Source organism: Petromyzon marinus, chromosome 11, assembly GCF_048934315.1.
Source record: "Petromyzon marinus isolate PM22_M1 ecotype Great Lakes invasive population chromosome 11, UKy_Petmar_22M1.pri1.0, whole genome shotgun sequence".
NCBI classification, from domain to species: Eukaryota; Metazoa; Chordata; class Hyperoartia; order Petromyzontiformes; family Petromyzontidae; genus Petromyzon; species Petromyzon marinus.
Genome location: NC_133677.1, coordinates 17,119,641 through 17,141,444, shown reverse-complemented (window position 1 = coordinate 17,141,444; position 21,804 = coordinate 17,119,641). Strand labels below are relative to the sequence as shown.

General features: G+C 45.6%; 1 protein-coding gene across 1 annotated transcript in view; it reads left to right on the top strand.

Annotated features, from left to right (window-relative positions):
• The first annotated feature begins 3,864 nt into the window (after positions 1–3,864).
• The window catches only part of LOC142924244 (uncharacterized), a 32,219-nt gene continuing 14,279 nt past the window's right edge, over positions 3,865–21,804 (top strand). Inside the window, exon 1 of the mRNA XM_076066230.1 lies at positions 3,865–3,870. Within this exon, the coding sequence (XP_075922345.1) occupies positions 3,865–3,870 (6 nt within the window). The remainder of the gene's footprint in view (positions 3,871–21,804) is intronic.

Here is a 21,804-nt window from a genome sequence, read left to right as displayed (position 1 = left end):
CCGAGTCTGTGAGTGTGTTACCCGGTGAGACTGAGTTGAGTGGGAGTGACTGTGAGTTACTGTGTAAGTCTGTGAGTGTGTGAGTTACTCTGAGTCTGTGTGAGTGAGTGAGTCTCCGAGTGTCAGAGTGAGTGACTATGTGAGTCTCTGAGTGAGTGACTCCGTGTGTCTCTGTGGCTCTGTGAGTCTGTGTGAGTGAGTTACTTTGTGAGTTCATGTGAGTTAATCCGAGTCTGTGTGAGTGAGTTACTTTGTGAGTTCATGTGAGTTACTCCGAGTCTGTGAGTGTGTTACCCGGTGAGACTGAGTTCAGTGGCAGTGACTGTGAGTTACTGTGTAAGTCTGTGAGTGTATGAGTGAGTGACTTTGTGAGTCTCTGAGTGTGAGTGTGCGTCTCTGAGTGTGGCTCTGTGAGTCTGTGGTTCTGAGTCTGAGTGTGCGTCTCTGAGTGAGTGACTGTGAGTCCATGAGTGTGGCTCTGAGTCTGTGAGTGTGGCTCTGTGAGTCTGTGGCTCTGCGTCTCTGAGTGAGTGACTCTGAGTCTCTGAGTGAGTGACTTTGCGAGTCTCTGAGTGTGGCTCTGATTCTCTGAGTGAGTGACTTTGTGAGTCTCTGAGTGAGTGACTAGATCTCTGAGTGTGGCTCTGTGAGTGCGTGCGAGTCTCTGAGTGAGTGGCTGTGAGTCCCTGATTGAGTGACTGAGTGTGACTCTGTGAGTCTCTGAGTGCGTGTTACTCTGCGAGTCTGTGTGTGTCAGAATTAGTCTGTGAGTGTGAGTCTGTGTATGAGTTACTCTGTGAGTCTGTGTGAGTGAGTCTGTGAGTGAGTCTGTGGGTCTCCTTGAGTGAGTGTAAGTCTGTGTGAGTGACTGTGATTCTCTGAATGACTCAGTGAGTCTCTTGAGTGTGGCTCTGTGAGTCTGAGTGAGTGACTGTGAGTCTCTTGAGTGTGGCTGTGAGTCTCTTGAGTGTGGCTCTGTGATTTTGTGTGAGTGACTCTGTGAGTCTCTTGAGTGTGGCTCTGTGAGTCTGAGTGAGTGACTGTGAGTCTCTTGAGTGTGGCTGTGAGTCTCTTGAGTGTGGCTCTGTGAGTCTGAGTGAGTGACTGTGAGTCTCTTGAGTGTGGCTGTGAGTCTCTGAGTGTGGCTCTGTGAGTCTGAGTGCGTGACTCGTCATCACCATCGTCATCAACATCATCATCACCGTCGTCATCATCTTCATCACCACCTCCATTACCCAGGTGCCATGGGGTCGACTCGCTGAGATGGGATGAGTGGCCAGCACCACGCCTGGCCGCCTTTGTCTCCTCCCATTCACAAAACCTGAATACTCATTTTAAGGCAGAATAGACCTGGGATGGGACCGAGATTGGTTCAGATGCTCGTCACCGATGTTGGCCGTGAGTGGGAATAGAACTCGGGTCGCCGGATCCCGTCGCTCGGTGCGCTAACCACTTCGGCACCGCTCCCCATGTAATCCTCACTTCAAGCACACACCTCATCACCGACACAGCTTCCACATCGTCATATCCACCACTCCTCCCCCAGCCCCATCGCTTACAACACTCTCACCCCTTCCCTCTCCACAATGCCGATGCACCTCACACTCCCCACACCTCCCATGCTCCCACCAGCAGCTTCCACTCCCGATGACGCCTCCTCACAATACCCCTTCACTCCCACCCATCGGACCGCCATTCTCAAACTATAACTTTTAAACTAAACTATATTTTGATTTAAAGCTTTCGTGACTGCAGGGATTCATATCCTTGGTTCTTTCGGTAAAGTCACGTAGAAGGGAAACAATAAAATAATAAAAATATAAGACAATTAAATTCTCCCGACGTTTCGACTGCAACACAAGCAATCATCAGGTGATGATGATCATCAGGTGATGTTGCAGTCGAAACGTCGTGAGAATTTTATTGTTTTATATTTTTATTATTTTATTGTTTCCCTTCTATGTGACTTTACCGAGAGAACCAAGAATATAAACTATATATTTTTTATTTTACCAGTTTGAGGCCCCACTGAGCTATGGAGCTATTTTTCAGAAGCAACCTGGCTATCACAAATGTTATCTTCAACGAAGTGGCTTATCCCGTGGAAATTTATAGAGGCCAAATACTCTAAACGCGTGATGTTTATTCTAAATGTAGTGAGAGAGACATGCAACCTCAAAATATACAGCAGGCGACAGGGGCCGGATTGAATCCACGGCCTCCTGCGTACCAGGCGAGGTAGTTAACATATTGCCACTGTGGTGCCCTGTGGTCACGTGAGGCCTACCACTTCTGAATGGCTTGTGATGCATATTTGACCATTACTGCAAGCGTCTTAGCCTCATTCATTAGTCAGGTATTCGAAGGGAATATTGTCATTTGGTAATGCTATTTCAAATATCGCTCATTAAACGTTCAATTTTAATGCAATGCAATTGAAGAATTTTATGGAGTCTTGTTGTGGGCGGGAGCTGTGGTTGTTGTGTTGCTACCTTGCCCAAGCTTGCATTTGTTGACAAATTGGCAGGAATGTATGTACTTTGTATTTTTAGCAATTTGCTTACATTTTCTCCATCTTGCCTCTCATCGGTTTTGGAAATAGCTCGCTGACCCGCCCCTACTGGACATATGTGAAAAAGATCTTCATAGCTCATCGTATTCCTCCAGGATATAAAAAAGATTCTGATTCTGATTAATCAGTGGCGCTGCGAACAACCTATTCCCTGTATTGCTGCGGGAATCTGCATCCACACATGATCAAGCACCCCTGTGTAATGCAATACACATGGTTCCTTTATCATAGACATGTAATTCTGCAAATGTGCAGAAATGTCTTCCGTATGCGACTTACTCCAGACAAGTTTAGACTATTAAACGTGACCTGTTATGACTCGTCTAATGTGTATTGTGTGGTCGTTAGCACAGAAAGATGTGTCTGGTAATGTCCTAATGGACCAAAAAAAGTTAAAAGGAGGCTGGGTCTGTGTTGTTCAGAGTGACCACCATATACAGACTCTTGTACGTACAAACGAGTTCGGTTCCAGAGGTCTGTTCGTAAGTCGATTTGTTCGTGAGTCCAACTTTTCTCCCGTCGATTTCAAACACGTTTTACGGCTTGTACACTAAACACGGGGAATGGCTTTAAAAGTTGCCTCTGGTTCTTCACGTTCTGCAGATGTAGATGCCACCATGAACTTGCGACTCTCGGTCCAAACAGGAAACTGGACATACGGACAGGTTTGATCATATCTCTGTATGTTCGTAAGTCGAATGTTCGTAAGTAGAGGAGTCCCTGTGTAGTGGCATAGAATGGTAATGTAACAGTATTGCGCTGGCTGCTGGCAGGGAAAGGGATCTGCGGCTTACAGCCCTGACGTCAGCAGGCCAGGTTATACACCAGAGGGGGATCTAGGGAAAGGTCGCAGAAGGGGCACTGAATTCATAATGATACAATAATTCAGTAACACTGTACAAGTGTACAGCACGTCAGATAATTACATGGCCTAACCCTGGTTGGAAACACCGTGGGAGTGAAGAAGAAGATGGATTAATAATCATTATTATTTACATTTGTAAGGTGCATTTCATTCGTATGCCACCAGACTTAACTTGGAGTGTCTAAATTCTCTTTGCCCACCAGAATGAACAGACCTCATCTTCCCCACCCCTGCAGACTTGGTTTTAAAGTAGATACATGCTAATGTTTACAAAGTAACGGACTCTTGACCAATTTCATTTCCACATAAATCAATCATTCGGAAATAGGCCCCACTATACCCCACCAACTACAGCACTCTAATCTTGCCTCCTCGTTTTGCCTCTTCCACCTGCCTCATGCTCGTCAGCACCGCCTTTCATGCAGCCATGTGGGTGTGAGGTCATCATCACGAGAGGCCGTGCACTTCATCGTTCGCACGCGGCGGAGGAACCACTGAAGTCAAACGTTTACATACGTGCGGTTTAGTGGGGTCATTTCCGAGCGAACTCGGTTTGAAAGTGTTTATCGTTGAATGTGGAAGGGTTTGGGTTAGTTTTCGGGTTACCACCTTTTCCACTATGGAGATCAAACCCAGACCTATGTTTCAGTCGGTCTAGGTCTGTCAACAACCATGCAGTAGTAAAGTTCAGCACAGTACCGGTACCAGATCTCGGTACAAATTAATTCATGCCACCCAAATACAGATGCCAATTCACAGACTGTCTCGGCTGGACCGGGACAGGAGGTAACCCAAGGGTAGTGGGAGGATAACCGCTTTGTGAGCTATTTGTAAGTAATGCGTTTAGAGTATTTGGCTACTATAAATTTCCACGTGATAAGCTACTTCGTTAAGCTATAATTTGTGGCCAGGTCGCTTCTGAAAAAGAGCTTAATAGCTCTCAATGGGCCTAACCTGGTAAATAAAAAATAGTTTACTTTAATGGTATACATACTTGAATTTTACTGCGGATGTTTTAAAACATGTCCTGTCTAACTGTCAACTTTGTTTGAATTTCAGTGGGAGAAGATGCTTCTCACACAGACGTTAAAGCAGGTACCAGAGTCCACCTGAAGCTACTGCAGTGTGCGCCTCATATAGGATTCCGTCCATTACTGTTGGTGCGATGGTTTGGATTTTCAAGTTGAAATCTCCTAGTTCATTTTATTTTTACCCAGGCGACAACTCAATTGTCAAGGGTAGTCCTGTTTGGAAGAGGCTATCCTCGTCTCTTGAGTTCCACATCTTGGAGAGGATGTGATTAGTCAGCATCGATGCCATTTTAGTTGGTGTCACGCATCATGCGTGCATTCTTAAATTACTGACGCCGACTGAAGACTGAAGATGCAAGTGTGCCATCTGACAATGAAAGTTATGAAGCCATTTTTTGTCATTGCCAATCTTCCTTTGTGCTCTGTCAGAGTCTGGGATAACACGGCCTTGGTGAAGTCCCCTGGACTTGTGTAATTTCTGTATCAATTATTTTTTTCATTTTGACACCTCTGCTCCACGTCCTTCAATTGCATCCATCTGCACCTCCGATTAGCACGGCTGGCTGACGTATGGCGCGAACGAGGTTCAACGTACATACCTACAAGGAGTGTAAATTCATATGGTGCCAGAAACTCTGCACGAGTTCGTGCCGCGTTCTCCCGATGTTGCCGTCGATGTTTGTCCAGCGACAAGCCATTCGTTGCCACGCGCGAACCTGTCTCACCTCCACAATCACAGGGCCGAGTGTGTGACGTGTCCGGCAAGCCGTATGATGTGTCTGCGGATGATAATCTTCAGAAGAGGCCTGTGCCTTCTCCCACAGACGCCGCGCAACTGACGCCGCTCCCAGCGCCGCCGACCTCTGCTTCCCCGGCCACGGCCACGGGGAGTTCCTCTCCTCTGCTGGACACCCCGTGTGCTGGACCTGCTGCTCCACCACACTTGCCTGCCCACTACACAGGCACAAAGAGGTACGGGCAGAACTAATGCATACAGTGAGGGAAAAAAGTATTTGATCCCCTGCTGATTTTGTACGTTTGCCCACTGACAAAGAAATTACTAGTCTATAATTTTAATGGCAGGTTTATTTGAACAGTGAGAGGCAGAATAACAACAAAAAAATCCAGAAAAACGCATGTCAAAAATGTAAAAAATTGATTTGCATTTTAATGAGGGAAATAAGTATTTGACCCCCTCTCAATCAGAAAGATTTCTGGCTCCCATGTGTCTTTTATACAGCTAACGAGCTGAGATTAGGAGCACACTCTTAAAGGGAGTGCTCCTAATCTCAGCTTGTTACCTGTATAAAAGACACCTGTCCACAGAAGCAATCAATCAATCAGATTCCAAACTCTCCACCATGGCCAAGACCAAAGAGCTCTCCAAGGATGTCAGGGACAAGATTGTAGACCTACACAAGGCTGGAATGGGCTACAAGACCATTGCCAAGCAGCTTGCGGAGAAGGTGACAACAGTTGGTGCGATTATTCGCAAATGGAAGAAACACAAATTAACTGTCAATCTCCCTCTGCCTGGGGCTCCATGCAAGATCTCACCTCGTGGAGTTGCAATGATCATGAGAACGGTGAGGAATCAGCCCAGAACTATACGGGAGGATCTTGTCAATGATCTCAAGGCAGCTGGCACCATACCAAGAAAACAATTGGTGACACACTACACCTTGAAGGACTGAAATCCTGCAGCACCCGCAAGGTCCCCCTGCTCAAGAAAGCACATATACATGCCCGTCTGAAGTTTGCCAATGAACATCTGAATGAATCAGAGGACAACTGGGTGAAAGTGTTGTGGTCAGATGAGACCAAAATGGAGCTCTTTGGCATAAACTCAACTCGCCGTGTTTGGAGGAGGAGGAATGCTGCCTATGACCCCAAGAACACCATCCCCACCGTCAAACATGGAGTTGGAAACATTATGCTTTGGGGGTGTTTTTCTGCTAAGGGGACAGGACAACTTCACCGCATCAAAGGGACGATGGACGGGGCCATGTACCGTCAAATCTTGGGTGATAACCTCCTTCCCTCAGCCAGGGCATTGAAAATGGGTCGTGGATGGGTATTCCAGCATGACAATGACCCAAAACACACGGCCAAGGCAACAAAGGAGTGGCTCAAGAAGAAGCACATTAAGGTCCTAGAGTGGCCTAGCCAGTCTCCAGACTTTAATCCCATAGAAAATCTGTGGAGGGAGCTGAAGGTTCGAGTTGCCAAACGTCAGCCTCCACACCTTAATGACTTGAAGAAGATCTGCAAAGAAGAGTGGGACAAAATCCCTCCTGAGATGTGTGCAAACCTGGTAGCCAACTACAAAAAAACGTTTGACCTCTGTGATTGACAACAAGGGTTTTTTCACCAAGTACTAAGTCATGTTTTGCAGAGGGGTCAAGTGCTTATTCCCCTAATTAAAATGCAAATCAATTTAGAACATTTTTTACATGCATTTTTCTGGATTTTGTTGTTATTCCGTCTCTCTTACTGTTCAAATATACCTACCATTAAAATTATAGACTGATCATTTCTTTGTCAGTGGGCAAACGTACAAAATCAGCAGGGGATCAAATACTTTTTCCCTCACTGTAAATGCTTTCAACATAAGTTGGAGAGAGTTGAGCCTTTCAAGGAATTCGGCAATGCTTTCCCACCTGTGACTGCTCCCGATATATGACTCGAGAGAATGTAGGTTTTGCTTGCAGGCCACAGACACACTCACACATGAATGATGTGTTTGGTATTATCTCATGGAAAATAATACGTTGCACAAGGGCCAGGGTCATGCCCCATTCATTCTGAACGATTAAACCAAACTGACCCACGTTCACACACGAGAGCAGAGAGGTTGGCTGCAGGGTGACGCATGCGAAGAACGCGTCCCTGTGAAAGAGTTAGAAGGTTCCCCTTCGTACCTTCTTACTCTCCCTCCCCCCTCCTTCCGGTCAGGTGATTTTGAAGTATCGTCGTCGTCACGCGAGGACGTGGACCGAGACAGCGCGTGGAACCAGTGGCTGCGCTCCGAGATCCCGGGGCTCTTCCTGCTGGCCCTGCACACATTTACCGTGAGTCGGTGCAGATGTGGCCTCGCGACTGGGGCTGCCACCTGTCCGCGTTTGACCCCCGGACAGTGTTCGGGTGGCAGCAGGAATTCATTTGTGTCGAGATCTGGTACCCCGGGTATGGCTATGGTTGATTTTATCACCGTGAACTGCACAGTTTTAACAATAGACCTGGGCTCGCTGAGAAATGTGCCTGGGTTTGCTCTGTCGTGGAAATGGTGGCAACTGTACTTGGGGCATCGGCACGTGTATTCGCACTCCGTCTCCATTTACACCGAGAGTCACATGCTTGTCTCGTGTGGGGAGTGGTGGTGTAGCTGTTAGGGGGCATCCATTTAGTATGTATGCATGGAGGGGGGAGGAGGGGTTAACCAAATGTGTACGCTTGCGTATGGGGGGTCTACTGACAATGTGTAAGCCGACTGCAACGGCATGAATCTGCCCATCGCAGTGACATGGGGAAGTAATTGCTTCCGACAATGGCGTTCTATGACCTTTTAAATCGTACACAGGTTTGAGAACGGGGACAGTTTGCATTAATGATCCTGAATCATTACAATTCCTTGACTCTCCGGCAGTGGTGAATCGTTCCAACCACCAGTAGGAATCGTGTATATGTTGTGTACGTGTATGCACAGCTGTACCCATTGGCTTCTGTTGTGGTCATGTACGTTTATTTTTTATTTCGTGGAATATCACTTGCTGTACTCTACGCTGTGAGTGCTTTGTGTAGATAGGAATCATGTTATGTAGAGAATATAAATCTAATTCAGTACCTCTATATGTCTCCCACAGACGAGCGGGGAGACAGCAGCCAGGCGGTGAGCCGGCACTCCCAACAATCGCCCAAGCTCTGCGGTTCTCTTAACATTCCGATATTTGCAGCCACTTACTGAGTGTTTACATGTGGGGGGAAACCAGTACACTCGCAGAAAACGAACAAATGTGAGCAAGGGGGCAACGTTCTATCCCGTGCAGATGGAAAGGATTCCACAGTTGTGATCCACTGCCTCCTGGCAAGCCAGGGTATGACTCATCCTCGATGTCCACCGGAAGGGAGATTGCACACTTGCAATTTAATTCCCTGAGATTATTTATATCATGGGGTAGGCAGTGACAAAGCCCCCGACTCACTTAACATGAACATGCGGTCCAGTGCATTGTACGTGCAAGGATACTCGCTTTCCACAATGTATGAAAGTGTGTTGTGCTTGAATCTTGACTTAAAGCTTTCGTGACTGCAGGAATTAATATTTTTTGGGTCTTTCGGTAAAGTCACGTAGATAGAACAATAAAATAATAAAAATAAAGTGAATACAAAATAATAATAAAAATATCACGACGTTTTGATCACAACACAAGCAATCGTTATCATTTTTCTCCTGATGACGATTGCTTGTGTTGCGATCGAAACGTCGTGATATATTTTACTTTTTTATTTACTTTATTTTTATTATTTTATTGTTCTATCTACGTGACTTTACGGAAAGACCCAAATAATGTGTTGAACTTCTTTTGCAGTGTACGTAGCCAACCGTGCTAATCTGTGGTACATTAACACCTTGCCACAAATGCCCTGTTGCTCATGAGCACAGCGACTCAAATGAATCAGGCGCAAGGTTTGCGTGATTAATTCTTACAAAGTGGGGTCTATAATGAACAATATGGCTGAAGCTCGAGTTTTATTCATTTAAAACCAAACGTGTTTCTTACCAACCATACCTGGTGTTTGCACACAGATACAGATTATGGGCGATGCGTTCTACACCATTCGGAATGCGCTGTTGCAATGTGCAGCCACAGCTGCTGCAAAAATATTTGTCTCGGTTTGATCCACTGAACAATATCCACTGACCACACCGCACGCGCAACAATGATATAACTACGAACAAAAATATGAATAAATTAAGATGGTTTATTAAATATATTGCACGTAAGAAAATACAGCAATAGACGTAAAAATACATGGCAGTTTAACACGTAGGCTTTTGCGACAAATATCCATAATACAGGTTTTATGGGTTGGATCGCGTAAATATATAAATGTGTCATTATGAGACCTCCTTTGCCAGTCGCAAGATATAGTAATAGGTTTTTACCCTTTTATCTGGCACCAAAACTGACACCGTTATACAAGAGATCATGTTTGCAATAACCACAACACAAGCAGTCAAAATGCAAACAAAAAGAGACAACTCTGATAATGATATACACTGTCCTTGAAGTTGATTGGTCCACACCCGAGACAGCTTTTCTTAGAGCCTAGTCTCCACTGGTGTTGGACCAGATGACGCCAAAAGGCATACAACTCAAAAACAGCGCACTATCAGAGTATTGAGAGCTCGGGGTATGAATTTTCATTATGAGACCTCCTTTGCCAGTAGCAAGATATAGTAATATGTTTTTACCCTTTTATCTGGCACCTAAACTGACACATTTATACAAGGGATCATGTCTACATACAGGTGTCAGTTTTGGTGCCAGATAAAAGGGTAAAAACCTATTACTATATAAATGTGCCGTTAAACCCGCCACCACCCGACAGCCAACTAGTAAGGGTTGTCACGTAAACAGAACATGCCAATTCATCACTAGTACAGCACACCGGTGTGTGGTGTGTTGGAGAGCCAAGCCACAACATTTACCATCGGAGTACGACGTTTCAGTAATTACAACTAGCTTCATCAGGCAACAGCAAGATTTGGGAGAAGTCCACCTGTTTAATTCCTTGTATAGAGGCGTAGATGTGATGACAACACTTGTGCGCTCTTTGAGCGCAAAGTGGGGGGGGGGGGATTAATGAATCAACGTACATTATACATGCACATTATGCTAGCCCATTGATCTTGTACTTAGTGTCCATTGTGTGTACTAAAATAGCCGTACAAACGGTAATTTGATTATTCTCTTCCATGCAGCACTAAGCCGGTAGCTATCCAAACGATTACAATTATTTTTATTTATTTAAATTTCGATAGATTATGTAATTAGTCTTGGCTAGTAGTAACAAGTTTTGCACAGAACTTCAACATTATCAAAATCAATTGAGTGTCCTTGTGGGCACGCGTGTTCTGCTACTGCTGACAGTTGTATTTGTGAGCATTTCATATTTCTGTGGTGTTCTTTTAGTCTCGTGCTGATCATTCATCCTGTTTGCCCAACATAGCATTTGCCACAAGTGCAATTAATCTGGTACACAACTTCTGTTGATAACTTCAGTAATAGAACAGCAAAGAAATATCCAATAGTCCTTTTCGTAGGTTTCCATATGCCTTCTGAATTTGCCTGGCTGATCAAAGTTTCGACCGCAGATGCCATTGGTCAGGGGTCTCTTTGTCCGTTCTCATGTGGGACTCTAGGCATGATGGCAGTTGGAATGCTTTCCCACAGACTTGGCAAGACATTTGTTTTCTCACTCTAGTGACTATGGGAGTGAGGTGGAGTCGAGACGGGCGCTGGTCAGGCGTGGCGTTTCCCAGCAGGCGCCTTCGTTCCATGCGCGGTCGCTGTGATAGCAATAACTTCGTTGCACGCAGGTGCGCCCTTTGCAGAAGGTGGCATTGTCTGCAACTCTGCCTCCTCACCACCAGGACTCGACAAGCTGCTGCTGGAGCTGCTGGTGCCATCCATGGCAAAGGCAATTCTTCCAGCACCATGACTCGCGGCCGAGTATGTCTGACACACCTTCAACACCGCATTGGCAAAATTGCCGTCATTCACCATGCCACGTGCGCCCCTTGAGTTCTTTCCGTGGGTTACTCCATATGCCTTCTGAGTTTGTAGGGCCGATCAAAGCTTTTATCGCAGATGTTGCAGCTTTGACCACCGGTCTTGTGCATTCTCATGTGGGACTCTAGGCACCATGCCAGTTGGAATGTTTTCCTGCAGACGTCGCAAGAGATTCGTTTTCTCACTCTAGTGCAGTGGTTCTTAACCTTGTTGGAGGTACCGAACCCCACCAGTTTCATATGCGCATTCACCGAACCCCTCTTTAGTGAAAAATAAAATGTGATTTTTTTCAAATTCAAGACATAGATATGTTTTTTACTGGTACACAAAATGACCCGTGCATGAACATTACCTTGTTCAAAGAATAAAACCAACACAATGCATAAACTCACAACAAATGACATACCTGGAAATCAATGTGACTTCTGCTGTTGCCTTTGAGAGATCAGTTCAGATATGCGTGGCTTCACCTTGGCAAGTGCCACTCTCATGTCATTTTCACAGCAAAGTCTGTTCCTTTTCTTCGTTTTTATGTCCAGCATCCTCGAAAAGGATTGCTCACAAAGATATGTTGTAACAAATGGTATAAAAAAATCCAGGGCTTTCTTAGCAATAACTGGATACTTGTTCATTTGTCGACACCAAAACGTTGAGAGCGTTGTTGTTCTGAAGAGTTGCTGTTGAACCTGGCTCTGCTGAATTTCAATTATTTCGTCGAGGAATTCATCATTGACATCTGCTGTTTCAACAGCAAACGTGAACGGCTGTCTCACCCATGCTGGATATGACTCTCTTGTAGGGAAATATCCGTCGAGAGACTTTGCAAGCTCATCTAAGTGCGTGGCAATTGTTTGCTTCAGTTCCGTGGATACAGAAATATCTCCGATTCCAGACACATCTTCGATCTTACTTGCACAGTCGTCCAGAAGCGGGAAGTTTGCGAAGTTATTGTTCTCTGTTCGTCGTTTCCATAACGGTAGCTTTTTTTGAAAAGCCTTCAGGTGTTCTTCCGCTTCCATGATATTGACTCCACCACCCTGTATCTGCTGATTGAGATGATTGAGAGCTGCGAATATATCAGCCATGTACGCTAAAATGAGAATGAACTCAGGATTTTTGAAGCAATCTGCATGGCAGTGTTGGTGCTCTTGCAAAAACAGGGCTAATTCCACACGCATGGCAAAAACACGATTCAGCACCTGTCCCCGGGATAACCACCGAATATTAGAATGGAGCAGAAGTACCTCAAATTCAGAGCCCATTTCTTTACACAGCTCACTGAAGATGCGGTGCCTCAGAGCACTTTTTCGCACATAGTTCACACATTCCACCACAGTTTTTAATACTTCTGCCATTTTTTGGAGGTAAGGTTTTTGTTGCCAACGCATGCCTGTGCAGAATACAATGCGTCACAATGATGTGTGGTGCATCGGCCTTTACTAGCGCACCAAAACCAGACTTTCTTCCCAGCATGACTGGAGCTCCGTCCGTACAAACTGCAGAAACCATATCCCATGAAAGATTGTTGTCTCTGAAGAAGTCATCCACAAGCTTCTTCACATCGGCTGCCTTCGTTGTTGTTGTAAGAGGCTTACAAAATAAAAACTCTTCTTTTATCATGTCGTCTTTCACATAGCGTACAAAAACAGCAAGCTGGCTTAGATCAGAAACGTCTGTGGTTTCGTCGAGTTGAAGGCTGAATTTTGCCGGGCTTGAAATCAGATCCGCGACTACTTGAGCCAAGATGTCTTTACTCATGTCTTCTATTCTGTCACTGACGGTGTCATTTGAAAGGGGAATTTGGGATAATTTACCTTCGGCCGCTGTTCCGAGTATCAGATTCGCCATCTTTAATGCAGCTGGTTTCACAAGTGTTTCACCAATGGTGTGTGGCTTGCCCTGCTTTGCGATCAGGTAAGCAACTTCGTACGATGCTGTCAGGATCGGTTTGTTAACAGGTACAAATCCAAGAGCAGGCAGAGTGGCCCTTTCATCGAATCTGGCTCTCTTCACCCTGAATTCAGCAAGTGTTGTGTTCTTGTATTCCCCATCTCCATGCAGCTTCAAGAAGTGTTCCTTTAGTTTTGCCGGTGCAAGACTAGAGTTGCTCAACTTGGCGTTGCAAATCATGCAGATAGGATGCTCACTCCCATCACGTTCCGTGATACATGAGAATCCATGTTGTACATATTCGTCCGACCACTTTCTTCTTTTGCCCGACATAGTTAGTATGGATAAAATATTAAAGAAATCACACGACGTACGACAACAACAGTCACACGTTGAGTACTGAGTACGCACTAAATTCCCCGCAGCGCTGATTGGCCAAGCAGTGTAGCATGATCATCTGCAGCCAGTGATGGCCAAGCGGGCCGTGTGTGTCATCACAAATTTACACAATAATTCAAGTGTGTCCGGACCTCCGTGGCGGGGGCTCTGCCGAACCCCTGAGATCGACTCACCGAACCCCTGGGGTTCGATCGAACCCAGGTTAAGAACCACTGCGTACAACTCAAAAACAGCGCACGATCAGAGTATTGAGGGCTCGGGGTGAGTATTAACACTATGAGACCTCCTTTTCCAGAAACAAGATATAGGAATAGGTTTTACCCTTTAACTGGCACAAAAACTGACACCTTTATTCAAGGCATCATGTTTGCAATGACCACAACACAAGCAGTCAAAATGCAAACAAAAAAGACAACTCTGATAATAATATGCACTGTCCTTGAATTTGATTGGTCCACACCCGAAACAGCTTTTCTTAGATCCTAGTCTCCATTGGTGTTGGACCAGAAGACGCCAAAAGGCGTACAACTCAAAAACAGCGCACTATCAGAGTATTGAGGGCTCGGGGTGAGCATTAACATTATAAGCACTTTGCTCTGCCCTGATACGCCTCTCTTAATCATTTTCATTCCTCTTCCCATTCAACAACCGCCCTACGTGTCAATGCACTTCTGTGTTTTCAAGGCTGTGTCCCTGTTCTTTTTGCGTTCAGTTTGTCATTCCCCCGCACCTCCAATTAAAGCATGGTTGGCTGCGTACGGTGCGAAAGAAGTTCACCATGCAAACATACGCTGCGTTAAAAAATTATTCTACTGACTGCAGACCAATCCTGGACAGATTTCTCAATACGAGTGCAATATCGAGGGTACAGATCAATGCCACCTGAACACAGATGCTAATTCCCGGACGGGTGGCAACTCTAGCCATGCCCATGCAAACATACACAACATCTTGACCATGAATCGCCTATGCGGCAGATTAAATGTCAAGCATTTAACATTGAATTCCGATCTACTTTTGTTCGTTTTGATTTATTTTGGCGCAGTTTCAAGTAAGTATGTTTGATAAAATTATTGTATTGTCATTTACTGTATAATTATGATAATAGACCACGCACTGAGACATTGCCCAGGAATGGTCTACAATCGAAAAGGTTGCAACCCCATAGCACACCCTAACGTGTTCCAGTGTTAACACATCGTATATTTGTATCTTGAACTTCTTTCGCACCGTACGTAGCCCATCGTGCTAATCGGAGGTATGAGGTAAGGACAAGAAACTAAACACAATAAGCAATTACTTAAGAAGAGTTTTCAATTGAGTATAGGATGGTTGCGAGTGCTGTCAATGTGGCGGTGTTGACAACAAGCATCCACTTGAAACGAACGCGCTTCCTAAAATCCGCGATTTTTCATTTCATGCCGATACGTGGAGATGAGCGGGTTCACCGCAGGTCTTAAACAGCCCTTCCCCAGCCAACATGCACTGGGGGAAATTCCATCAATATTCTCATTAATTATCTGCTTTGGAAGACGAAGAATAAAAAAAGCTAATCCTGCAGGCATCGCGGATAATAAGATTAGAATTAAACTTCGCCCCACATCACGGCGGATACGCACGAATGTTGAACTTTTTGGGGCCGTTCATAAATGACGTCACGCACCTGGGGGGGGAGGGTTCAGACATTTGTGACGATGTGTGACGAGGGGGGGGGGGGGTTTGAGAAATGTGACGTCACATCATAATGCGCAATTTTAAATGAATATAAACAACACGTTCTACTTAATTAATAAATGTTTTCTCCTACAACATCAGAGTGCAGCGCCACGTTAAATACGCACTACAATGACAATAGTTTAAAGCGATTTGAAGGATGTTTTATTTTTTTAGGGGCTGGGCAGAACTTTGTGACGTCACATTTGATGGGGGGTCTGACTTTTTGTGACGCCGCGTGACGATGGGGGGGGGGGGGTCAAAAATCAGAAATCGCGTGACGTCATTTATGGACGGCCCCATTGGCACCGTGCGTCGCCGAATCATTGCTCATCGGAGTGCCAGCTGTATGACAACGCGACGTGGCACGCAGTGCCAACGCACACCTGTCACCCCCTAACCATTGCCTCTCTTATTACAGACCAATTCAGACCTTATTGGTCACCCCGTGCCCTTTACAAATCTCAACGTTCATCCTACAAAGTCCCATCAAACAAAACATTGGTTTGCCCGTTTTGAAACGGCTGTAGTAAGCCGTATGGACCTGAAAACTTAATCTCCCTGTACACGAATACGGGGTAACCCCGTACGGGTTGACACGGCATGCCAACGTGATACTGGATCGCGCCTTCGGCTCTAAGAGATTCGTTTGTGACTGAACTAGAGATTAATGAATGATAAACCAGCCAGGGCTTCCCTCAATGTACGCGGGTTCGGTTTGTTGCGCTATTTCACGCTGTGGAGGCGTCCATAAATGACGTCACGCGATTTTGGACGATTTTTGACCCCCCCTCCATCGTCACACGGCGTCACAAAAAGTCAGACCCCCCCCCTCAAATATGACGTCACAAAGCTGTGCCCCGCCCCTCCCCAAAAATATAAAACATGTTTCATATCGCTTTAAACTATCGACATTGTAGTGCGTATTTAATGTGGCGCTGCACTCTGATGTTGTAGGAGAAAAGATTTGTTAAAAAGCCAATTTAATTATGTAGAACGTGTTGTCTATATTTAATTAAAGTTGCGCGTTTTGAGGTGACGTCACATTTCTCAAACCCCCCCCCCTCGTCACACATCGTCACAAATGTCTGACCTCCCCCCCCCCCCTAGGTGCGTGACGTCATTTATGGACGGCCCCAGTGCAATGCGGCTACCTCTGACCCAAAAGTTGCTCTCTGGAGCTGCTGTGCGCGTGTGTGGTGGGGGGAGCGGTGGCGCAGCGGTTAGCGCACTGCGCTACGAACCCCGACTACACGAGGTCGATTCCCGCTCACCTCATACCTCCGATTAGCACGGTGGGCTACGTACGGTGCGAAAGAAGTTCAAGATACAAACATACGATGTGTTAACACTGGAACACGTTAGGGTGTGCTATGGGGTTGCCACCTTTTCGATTGTAGACCAACCCTGGGCAATGTCTCAGTGCTTGGTCTATTATCATAATTATACAGAAAATGACAATACAATAATTATATCAAAAATACTTACTTGAAACTGCGCCAAAATAAATCAAAACGAACAAAAGTAGATCGGAATTCAATGTTAAATGCTTGACATTTAATCTGCCGCATAGGCGATTCATGGTCAAGATGGTTTGTATGTTTTCATGGGCATGGCTAGAGTTGCCACCCGTCCGGGAATTAGCATCTGTGTTCAGGTGGTATTGATCTGTACCCTCGATATGGCACTCGTATTGAGAAATCTGTCCAGGATTGGTCTGCAGTCAGTAGAATCATTTTTCAACGCAGCGTATGTTTGCAGGGTGAATTTCTTTCGCACCGTACGCAGCCAACCATGCTTTAATGGAGGTGCGGGGGAATACCAAACTGAACGCAAAAAGAACAGGGACACAGCCTTGAAAACACAGAAGTGCATCTACACGTAGGGCAGAGCAAAGTGCTTATTGTTATCTTGACTTAATAATGAAACGTTAATAATGAAACGCTAATCACTCAGCTGTTTCAATGCTAAATTCTATGCTAATTCCTTTGTCAAGGCGCTCTGTTTCTTCTCACACAGCTTAAAGGTCGCGATATGAGCGTGGCTTTTTCGCTCCAGCGCTGTCCTCCAGACAGTCTCGTCCCGTCACCTGATGAAGGCCGCTTGTGTTGTGGCCGAAACGTCGTGAGAATTTTATTGTGTTATTTTATTTTATCAATTTATTATTTTATTCTCATTCTACGTGACTTTACCGAAAGAACCAAAGAATATTAATCCTTGCAGTCACGAAAGCTTTAAATCGAAATGAAACGTAACTGAGCCATATGCCTTAGGCAGAACGTTTTTTTTCAAACAGATGCATCACAAACGGAAAATAGAATCAATGTTTAGAAATGCACAAGGAAGCGTAGAGATGATGCACATCCTAAGAATTACACTGATACTGGAAGACGGACACGTCAATTGGACATCATATGCAAATTAAGGACGTAATTTTAGTTTAGAAAGGTGGGGTGAGGCAGGACACACAACTTGAAGTGATGAAGGCCGGTGGTCGAGACTAACGTGGGAATGGGAGCTAAGGAGGGAACACAACCGGCAGTGTCAACTGCGGAGATGGAGAGAATAAATCAACAGTATATGAATTTTGACATGTGAGAATTTTATTGTTTTATATCTTTATTATTTTATTGTTTCCCTTCTACGTGACTTTACCGAAAGAACCAAGAATATAGTATATGATTTAGATCATTTATTTATTTTGCTAACTTTACAATTAATCGTACATTTTAATTGTACTAGTTTAATGTCCTAAGGTTTAGTTTCTAAATCTCTAGGTTAAAACAAGTTATTTTTTCAAAAAGAATGACGTTAATTGGCGCATACATTGAAAGTGCATTTTTAAATTAACCGTGTCAGTCTTCAAATACTGTTCTGGTAATTCCCACCTTGTTTGTGTCCCTATTGTCTCCTGCACCCACTAACAACGGAGTTATTGTTGGGGTGGAGAGAAGCACAGCCAGCAGCCAGCCAGGAAACTCGAGACATAGAATATTTTAATAGCAGCGTGACTTACACTGCTACAGCAGCGATGTTGTCATGTAACTATTTGCATTCTCTGTGTCGCAAACATTAAACGGCAACTAATTTTTCTGTGGTAGGCTTGTCCCCACGATTTGAGGACAAATTCCTTAGCGAAGGATTAACTACTAATTGAAGGATAATACAAGTGAAATGTGAAGTGGTAAGATTGATCATAGACAATTGCAAGCCAATCCCAAATTCTGAGTGCGGAGTGACTCGGCAGGGCCGACGGCGTGAGCCTGGTACCTTGGGAGTTGTCACGGACAGGGAGCAATGAGGCCGCGTTAACGGTTGTCTTAGTTTTGGGGAATTCTGTGTCCAGAACTCTGATCCACAGTAACGATGAAACAAACACAATGTAGAAAAAAGAACAGTTGCAACTGTTGCAGGAAATTGAAAGGCATTTTATTACAAAAAACAAACATCATTTACCATTCACACAAATAGTATAGTATTATAGTTGTTCGAAAATTAGACTGTGCAAAATAGTCATGTTTAATGATGAAAAATTATTGAAGATAACATTTATCATTATCTTATTGCAATATATGAACGTGTAATGGCAAATTAAACGAAGCGATACGATTTGACAATCCTTTACAGCGATACACTTAATCCAATGAAGGTGAATGTGAACGCTGAAACACGTAAATATTACTAAACATATCGTGAATAGAAGAAACTGATATAACAAAATATCCACGCAATTAAAACATCAATAAAGTAGGCTGCTGGAATGGATGCTCCAGGCGCCACTCTACGCGTGAGTGGTGCCAGTGGACTGAGAGGCCGTGCCAGGAGTCGTTGTTGCTGGCTGCTCAATGACCACCACCCTCTCGGCCGCTGCAGGGAGGGCGCGGCGCTGAGCCTTGAACTTCAGCTTCCCGTCTTCAGTCAAGCAGCAGCTCACGCTCTGCGGGTCCACGTCCCTGGGCAGCTGCGTCTCCCTGTGGAACTCCTGGCAGCTGTGGCTGTAGCTGCCGCTGCTGACTTCTCCGCTCTTCACCTCGCGCCGTCCGGCCACCACCAGCTTGTCTCCAGACACCTTCACGGCCAGGTCCTGTGGGGAGAAGTTCTGCACGTCCAGGGACGCGACAAACCCGCCTCCCTGCTCCTGTGGATCTTCAATCTGGAACCCACTGCTCACGGCCGGCTGCTGCAGCAGTGCGTCTCCGAGGCTACCCGGAGCCCGCGTGTGGCTGCTGAGCTGATCGACTCCACGGAAGATTCTCTCCATCCTCTCAATCTCGCTCCTCATGTCTCGCTGCAGCTGCTGGAAGAGACTTTCACCGCGGGGGTTCCAGACCGGCCAGCCTGGCCAGACGTTCCTCTCCTTCACGTGCATCGCAGGGAAGTAAACACTCAGGGCCATGCTTGTTGATGTGCTAGTTTAGAGAAGGTGTCACACAGCTGAACCCCAGGTTTGAGTCACTGCTATTTGCTGTGGATGAGGGAAGCCCTGGGAGCAGCTGCGTCATTCTGGACGCTTCTGGCTCCCCTGGAATCTGCTCGTAGCTACTGCCAGGGCTATAAAAGCAGCTCCTGTAGCTGCACTGGCAGAACATCGGCAGAGGAAGGAGCAGCGCTCACAGCTGAAGCGAGCCTCACAGTGAAGCACATCAACAAGCATGGCCCTCAGTGTTTACTTCCCTGCGATGCACGTCATGGAGAGGAGCGTCTGGCCAGGCTGGCCGGTCTGGAACCCCCGCGGTGAAAGTCTCTTCCAGCAGCTGCAGCGAGACAAGAGGAGCGAGATCGAGAGGATGGAGAGAATCTTCCGTGGAGTCGATCAGCTCAGCAGCCACACGCGGGCTCCGGGTAGCCTCGGAGACGCACTGTTGCAGCAGCCGGCCGTGAGCAGTGGGTTCCAGATTGAAAATCCACAGGAGCAGGGAGGCGGGTTTGTCGCGTCCCTGGACGTGCAGGACTTCTCCCCACAGGACCTGGCCGTGAAGGTGTCTGGAGACAAGCTGGTGGTGGCCGGACGGCGCGAGGTGAAGAGCGGAGAAGTCAGCAGCGGCAGCTACAGTCACAGCTGCCAGGAGTTCCACAGGGAGACGCAGCTGCCCAGGGACGTGGACCCGCAGAGCGTGAGCTGCTGCTTGACTGAAGACGGGAAGCTGAAGTTCAAGGCTCAGCGCCGCACCCTCCCTGCAGCGGCCGAGAGGGTGGTGGTCATTGAGCAGCCAGCGACAGCGACTCCTGGCACGGCCTCTCAGTCCACTGGCACCACTCACGCGTAGAGTGGCGCCTGGAGCAGCAACCTGCTTTATTGATGTTTCAATTGTATGGATATTTAGTTTGACCGACCCTCTGTGCTGCATATTATTGTTTCCAAACTTTACTAAATCTTGTTCAATTTGACGTGCTTCTCCATCTCTCTGTGTTTCCTCTCTCTTAAATTTAGCTATTCTATACCTGATGATGATTGCTTGCGTTGCAATCGAAACGTCGTATGCTATTCTGAAATTTTATTTCATTATTTCTTATTTCTACGTGACTTTACCGAAAAAACCAAAGAGCAGTTTCTTCTATCCACACTATGTTCAGTAATATTTACGTGTTTCAGCGTTCACATTCAACTTCTTTGGATTAAGTGTATCGCTGTAAAGGATTGACATTAAACTGGTACAATTAAAATGTACGATTAATTGTAAGGTTAGCAGAATAAATGATCTAATTCATATACTATATACTTGGTTCTTTCGGTAAAATCACGTAGAAGGGAAACTATAAAATAACAAAGATATAACACAATAAAATTCTCACAAATCAAAATTCATATAACGTTGATTTATTCCCTCCGTCTCCGCACTTGACACTGCCGGTTGTGTTCCCTCCTTAGCTCCCATTCCCACGTTAGTCTCGACCACCGGCCGTCATCACTTCAAGTTGTGTGTCCTGCCTCACCCCACCTTTGTAAACTAAAATTACGTCCTTAATTTGCATATGATGTCCAATTGAGGTGTCCGTCTTCCAGTATCAGTGTAATTCTTTGGATGTGCATCATCTCTACGCTTCCTTCTGCATTTCTAAACATTGGTTCTATTTTCCGTTTGTGATGCATCTGTTTGAAAAAAAAAACGTTCTGCTTAAGGCATATGGCTCAGATATGTTTCATTATTAAGTTAAGATAACAATAAGCACTTTGCTCTGCCCTGATACGCCTCTCTTAATCATTTTCATTCCTCTTCCCATTCAACAACCGCCCTACGTGTCAATGCACTTCTGTGTTTTCAAGGCTGTGTCCCTGTTCTTTTTGCGTTCAGTTTGTCATTCCCCCGCACCTCCAATTAAAGCATGGTTGGCTGCGTACGGTGCGAAAGAAGTTCACCATGCAAACATACGCTGCGTTTGAAAAATTATTCTACTGACTGCAGACCAATCCTGGACAGATTTCTCAATACGAGTGCAATATCGAGGGTACAGATCAATACCACCTGAACACAGATGCTAATTCCCGGATGGGTGGCAACTCTAGCCATGCCCATGCAAACATACACAACATCTTGA